The 7,229-nt window shown below is 32.5% G+C and overlaps 1 protein-coding gene across 1 annotated transcript in view; it reads right to left on the bottom strand.

Annotated features, from left to right (window-relative positions):
• The window catches only part of LOC117108798 (E3 ubiquitin-protein ligase synoviolin B-like), a gene marked incomplete in the record, with an annotated part of 17,478 nt that extends 10,351 nt beyond the window's left edge, over positions 1-7,127 (bottom strand). Inside the window, 6 exon segments of the mRNA XM_033250944.1 lie at positions 1-52; positions 524-627; positions 1,553-1,601; positions 2,030-2,182; positions 2,920-3,012; positions 6,940-7,127. Coding sequence (XP_033106835.1) covers positions 1-52; positions 524-627; positions 1,553-1,601; positions 2,030-2,182; positions 2,920-3,012; positions 6,940-7,068 — 580 coding nt within the window.
• Between the last annotated feature and the right edge of the window lie 102 nt (positions 7,128-7,229).

Raw genomic sequence — 7,229 nt, 5'->3', positions numbered from 1 at the left:
GCAGAATATACTTGAACAAAACATTTACAACAACACTCAATAGGATAGCATACTGTGAAAATAAACATACATCATTAAATGTCAATCATCAACCAATTAATCAATCAAATCAAGCTAGTAATAATACCAAACTAAGATTTGAAAGCTAAGCTAAACTAATAAAAATCTACATTTAATTAAAAATACAAGAATGGTATACCAAACCAATATGCATGATATTTGATATTAAAATAATACATTATCCTTCAGAATATTATTGTTGTACTTTCACCGATGGCCGTATTTAAGTAATAATCATATTTGAGTCCTTAATTAATATGAAGTCTCTGTATTTTTAACAATATTTTCATCTTGTTTTTGTTCAAGTCTGAACATACTGAGATATTTGGTGAAACTGAGAATCACAGGCATAAATAAATAAATAAGCAACAGTATCAATAGCAATCACAACAAAACAGTTACTAAACTTGGGTTCTCATTATAGAATAAAGCTTTGGTCTCTATGTCTGAAAAATGGCCTTACCTCAAATCCAAAGACAAGCTGAACAGAGGCACCTTTGGTAAGTGTATAGTAGTATGCATTGTTAATAAACCACAAGTCAAGAAGGCTTAGAACAACCATTATCACTGGAGAAAAAATAACATAATTACAAAGAATCAAAAATATCATCCAGTAAGCATCAAATACTGTTTTTTTTTATGCTCAAGGCAGCCTGATGGATGCTGAGTGAAAAAAAGCTAGATTCACGATGATGAAAGCACAGGCAACCATTATTCCTGGAATTAATGTTGACACTATCAAGGACCATGCTGCACTGCGGTCTAGGATATCACCAAGAATTTAAATGCTCCAGAGGAAAAAATTGACTTTTGTAAGACAGAAATAGGGCATTTGACGAAGAAACTCAGGAACTGTTAATGAGATACAGATTTTTGAATATTAAAAAACTGGGAGAAAGGGATGACCAAAATTTTTTTCACATATTTCCCCCCGTTTTTTAAATATTAAAAAATTAGTATCCCACACCATTTTTTGGGCCTTAGAAAAATCAGTTATACAATTCCAACATATCAAAACATTTCTTCCCTCTGGCAACTGGCTTTAAAACCGAAAAAGCTCTTAATCTCTTCTTATATAAAATAATACATATGAATTGTATTCTTTTCTCGTAACTCATACGTCCCGATGCTATTTGACAACCTAGTTGCTCTTCTATTTCAATCTGCTTGCTGTTTCATTTGGTCCAAGGAAGATATTTATAGACAAACTGGCTTACTATGTGGTCTAGGTATAAATATATATTATCACTGGAGTGTTACAAACCTGGCCTCTGTGATGTCTGATTTTTTGACCAGACATGTGTTAATCTTAGTAAATGCACATTCACATAGAAGACAACATTTGCTCAATTTTTCTTAAGACACGTCCCATGCAACACTTCTGCTTGTGTGAATTTTTTATATACTGTATATAGTTTGATGCAGGTTTCAGGCTACAGTATTTATTTATTTTTATTATTTTATTACAAAAAAAAACACTGTTGATATTTACTGATGGCTCTAATGTGGAATATCCAGGAAATCACTGGGCTTCTTTCCATCTAAAAAAATAATAAAATCCAATGAAACACTGTTATGCTGATGAAAAATGAAAAAAACATTGCAAACAACATTCTATGAATTATGGGATAAATAACTTTTATTAAAAACGTAACACATTATTCCTTAAATTTATGTTATGTTACCTAAAATGATTCAACATGACTTTATTGATGTAGTATAAAGCCACTGATTTTAATTTCAATTATGAAGAAAGTACACATTTTATCAGACCCAATGCCCTACTGATGTTCAGCCAAACTCTATGTTGGAAAATCTCCATTCCCTCTCATTTTTCTTTTTACTTCTATGCTGTTTCTTTGGTTTGTTGTATACACTGCAATTTGCTGGACAGTAGGCCTATCTGTTTGATGTTATCAATCTATACTTTCTTTCACTAATAATAAGAATAATAATTAGAAGAATTTACATAGTCCACCCTGTCCTCAGCCAACCAATGGAAACATTTTAGGAACAAAAGAAGAGTGAACATGGCAACAAAGCGTGGACTAAAATCATCACGAAATACTGTAAATGCCAGACAGGTTTCTGTCACTGCATACCAGGATCGTTCAATCATGTGCTGTTAAAAAAAAAAGAAAACAAATTGAAAAAAATAAGAGATTAAGATGTGGGAATATGATAATCATCACCTTCATTCATAGTATGCTGAAATGCCATCACACTGACTTCTCTCATTAACTGATATTTTCTCTCCCTCCTACCACAGGCTTTTCATTATTTCCATAGTAATTTTAAACATACTTCATATATACTAGCATATATTTTTCATCGTAAATAATATTTCTTTAAAAATTTGAGATTCTAAATGTTATCACCCTCTAACAATTTTAACAGCTTTTACTTACAAATTTCTCACTTATTTTTTTTTTTACTTTTGCAAGCAACAATATTTTTATTTTGTGTTTGAGTCTGTCAGAGTCAGAATTTTACTCTAAAAAAGGCATATTTTAAGTAATGTTGTTATGTAATTATGTTAGATTTATATAGCGTTTATAGCAAAGTCTCTCAGTACTTAAAACCGTCGAGTGAGGAATTCATTATATTTCTCTTCAAACTAAAATTTCAAGATGGCTCCAAAGGGAAAAAGTTGTTTGATGCACCGCACAACTGATTTTTCTAAAACACAATATAAATGTTCTAATTCTGGGACAAAAGGTAGTTACTCCTCTTTTTTCGCCAGTTTTTTATTTAATATTCAAAAATCTCTATCTGATTAACCGTTTCCGGGGTTTTCACCTTCTACCTGAAATTTGCAATCAGCATACACATGGTCGGCTAATAATTATTACTACTTACTTCCATTTCAGCATCTCGTAACTGGCCAAAAAACACTTTTTTGAAGAGTTTTCCCATTAGTACAACAAAGACCAATGCTTGTAAGTACAATACCTGTATAACAAGAGAAAATAATTCAAACTTATTTCATTTTTCTTTGTGGATATAAATTTGAAAAATTACAATTGCTAGTGAAAGAGTCACTAATGTTATTTTTCTGAAAAATGTTCTGATATCAAACTGCCATGTTTATAATAGTTAGCCCTGACCTATATTTTGTGGGTGCCCCATAACCATTACCTTAAGTTTGAAATATAGATGCCCTTGGAGGAGGAACAGGGGACAAAGCAAAAACCTATACCTAGAAATCTGTTTATGCATTTTCAAAAACGATAAGAGCAGCGCAAATTTTGCATGCTATTAGTTCTTGGCCTATGTCTCAATATTAGCAATGTTATTCTGCAGCTAGTTTACGATTCTACGTACTGTACCTATTTTGAGCAATTTTCTGTGAAGCTGGTTTTTAATATAGAGTACTACTGTGTTACGTCATGATACCATGTGATACTACTCCGTTGCTATTGTTGCAAAGAGGGTTCAACTGGATGCCATTTTCATCCCTGACAAACCATTGATACCAATTTCTAACATAATTATTTAGATGTATCTTACTTTTTCTTTGTAAATTTTAATTGATGATTAAATGTGTGTTCCATAACTATAATGCAAGCTTTTGTGTTTTTAGTACATTTTGATGGTAAAATATTAGATTTTAAAATGCCTATTCCAGAAAGCCTATGAAGTCATTCAGGCGTAATGAACGGTAACTAACGTCCGTTGACAACAGAGAGTGCCAGCTGGCATTGTGACAACATGACTGTGGTACTCTACAGCTATGCAAATAAAATATTTTCAATGTAGTTCTGCATTAAACATTAGAATTAAACATAATATATTGTAATTAAAGAGTTTAGTAAGAATATAATTAATGAGATGACAACAGTGGCGGATCTAGAATTTAGCAATTGGGGGGGGGGGATGAATAATGGGAGCTGAGAAGGACCGAGCGGGGAGTGGGGGGTGGTTTTGAGAGGGGAATCCCCTCCCATTTGACAATTTTTTTTGGAATTAGTAGACTGCTAGAAAAAAGTACTTAAAATAGAAAGTGTATGTTTTACCAGAGTACAGGAGAAGCACACACACAAGAAGAGTGACCATTATTATTTTTTCACGGTAAACAAAGGGGGCTGGCTAGCTACCCTATTCACCCCCGCAAATTAGATCCGCCACTGTGACAAAATATATTATTAAACTTAAATTTCAAAGAGTTTTGGCATCCCACTGTTGTTAGTGTTCCTTACTACCGAAACCGTACAACACTGCCCAGCCTTCCTAATAGGCCTCAGTAGCTTAAACTACTATTATATTAGACCTTTAGGCTAGGGTCTATGCTTTTTGGTACAGTACAATATGATACTGTACAAATGCAATCAATTTTGGCCACAAACCAGTTCACTGTAATGTATTTCCGATGCAGAAAATTAGGAAAGTAAGTATGTTTTGTTTGTCTTATTAAAATATATCTTCCTTTTTAAATAAATAGGCTTATCTTATAAGGGTCATTCTTCAGTATAGTGAATATTTAGTGTTTCAGAAAATCATGAAAAAAAAATGTTTCATATTTTGTATTTCCTTCAAAGGATATAACCATTATGTTGTACAACAACCCTAATCAATGTTTGCCGTGGACTTTTAATAATACTAAGCGTTTGATATAACTTGATACTACTTTATTCATTCAAACTAGGGTACAAATGCCGAAACCAAGAAGACAATACCTGTAAGCTGGTCTGGTAACTAACAAATAAATTAATGAAATAAAATAAAATAAAATAAAAATAAAAAAAATAAGAAAAAACAAAAATCATAAAATCATAAATCGTTAATACTGTACAGTGTAAGATATGATATAATGATAACAAATAACAACATACAACAAAATAGTAATAATAATAGAGTAACTATTCTGTTGATTGATATGTGGGCAAAATTTATTGTTTCAGTTGAGCCTTGAATGTAACAGTGAATTTTGATCTTTCAAAGAGGGAGTCAGCCAGTATTTTGGACAGTAAAAGATAACTGTAGTTAGCTTAGATTTAAGTCTTACTTTTGGTATATGAAAAGATGATGACTAACGTGTACGATATGAATGAACTTTTTTGTTTAAAGAAAAAAGTCTTAAAATACTCCCCAACTTATATAACACTTTTATACCCAGTACATCAAGTCCAACAAATACAGGAGCTGTGCGAGTGAGCCATTTTGCTTTAGAAATATCTTATAGTTTGCTTTTTTATCCATACGGTATTCTCCTACATCCAAAATGGTTTGATCCATAATTCATTTACGTCATTTTGTTACCAACTATAGCATTCCAAAGTCACTGTGATGGAGCTGATCAAAATTTAGGGATACATTTTTTTAGTCTAAAAAGTCTTAATTTTATGAATTTATGGTTTTATATGTACGGTAGGTTTTAATTTTTAACATTTAAAAGACATAATTATTTTTTCGAATTACTTACTTTACGAATTACGAAATATGGACATTTGTAGAAACACAATTGGGACATACATTTTTAGTGAGGCTTTGCTGAAAATAAACTTCACTGTACTGTATGTCTATTATTTATATAATTATATATAAGATTGTTTGAAACTACATTCAATCAGAAACATGTTAAAAGATTATTTTACTGAAATAAAAATCAAATTTCCTTAAATCACCCATATAGTTTAAATGAGAAATTTAAGTTTGTTATTTACGAATTACACTCATTTCTTGTATGTTACGCCTGGCCTATGTTTCACTTGGCGAATTGACGATGAATAAAACAAATTGTTTGCCTTTCCCAGTCTTTTTATCACCTTTAAGTCAATACCCATAATATTTGTTAAATGCTATATTATTATCAGTACTTATTAATAATAATACTATGATATTTATTTTATTAGCCTAGTTATTCTATGAATTGAAATGAACCAACTAAAAACATACTATTCACTACAAAATGTGCTCCATCCATAAGAATTTGTTCTTGGCCGAAACGGTCCTACACTACCGCTAGACTGTAAGGTAAGGCCTGAGCGGGGAATATATCCTCCATGCAAAAATTAGACCTAGGGAAAAAAATGGTAAAGGAGCGAAATCAATGCCAAGACTAGCAAGCGCCAGCGGGCAAGGGCCCGGTTATAATATTCTGAATCGTTTTGAAATTGTCCAGATAGACAAAACGAATATTGCCATGTTATTCCCAATTTTATTGTTTGTTATTATTATTATTTCCCCTTTTTGTACTTTTGTGACATAAATTGTTTACCCTCATTTTGTCTGTATTTGAAAGTTTTATTTGTTTAAATGTTTTACTGCTTTTATATTGTTTTCTCACCAAACCCCTCCCCCATCCCCAATTCAAATATTGAATTTGTATGACTATTATTATTATTATTATTATATTGTTAATGATACTATTGCTGATGCTATTTAACCTTATTTTTACCGTAGTTATCGTAGTACACTTTATTGTTTATAATTAGTTAATTTTTTCGCATTTTTACCTTTATGACAAAATTGTTTAGCATCGTTTTGGTCAGTGCCGTTTTGACTTATTGCCGTTTTGTCCAAAACCGGTTTTGAGCCTGAGGTATTATCCACACAATTACAAAACTTTACAGCGGAGTATAGATAATACTTAATAGGATAGGTCCTATAAATCACGGGTAGGCCTAGGGCCTAGGCCTATGATGAGGTAATTGCCAAAATCTCGGTATGAGTTTGCATGGGTAGAAGTTAGCCTGTATTTTAGGGAGGCATGAGCCTAAGTCCTCTAGGATTAGCTAGGCCTAGGCCCTAGCCTAGCCCTCCCTAGGCCCTAGCCTGGCCCTCCCTAGGCCTAGACATGGGCCTAGGAGGGCCTACTAGGCTTAACCTAGCATAGATAGGCCTAGCTAGGCCCGGAATATTTGGAATTAACAAACTTACCGCCATGCTTGCATTTGATTTTGTTAGATACACCATTGACGGGTAAAATTGTTTTTTCTGATAGTAAGCATGACCAACAACAGCAAAAGTAAGCCCGAAGCTTAATGATGTAACAATTGCACCCCTCATTTTCTCCTGCTTGGTGGTGTTGGAGTCGACCAAACGTTACGTGCCACACTCTCAGCTCTCTCTCAAGTTCAAAAGGTTTATTTATGGTTCAAAGTTCACATTAAAACACGTCATGTAAAGATTAATTTACATAATCCTAATTTGGCAATTTAATTTCCTTG

Source organism: Anneissia japonica, unplaced genomic scaffold (assembly GCF_011630105.1).
Source record: "Anneissia japonica isolate Jap-2015-1 unplaced genomic scaffold, ASM1163010v1 scaffold6314_len194445_cov122, whole genome shotgun sequence".
NCBI classification, from domain to species: Eukaryota; Metazoa; Echinodermata; class Crinoidea; order Comatulida; family Comatulidae; genus Anneissia; species Anneissia japonica.
Note: the sequence above shows the minus strand (reverse complement) of the source record. Positions and strands in the feature narration are given on the sequence as shown.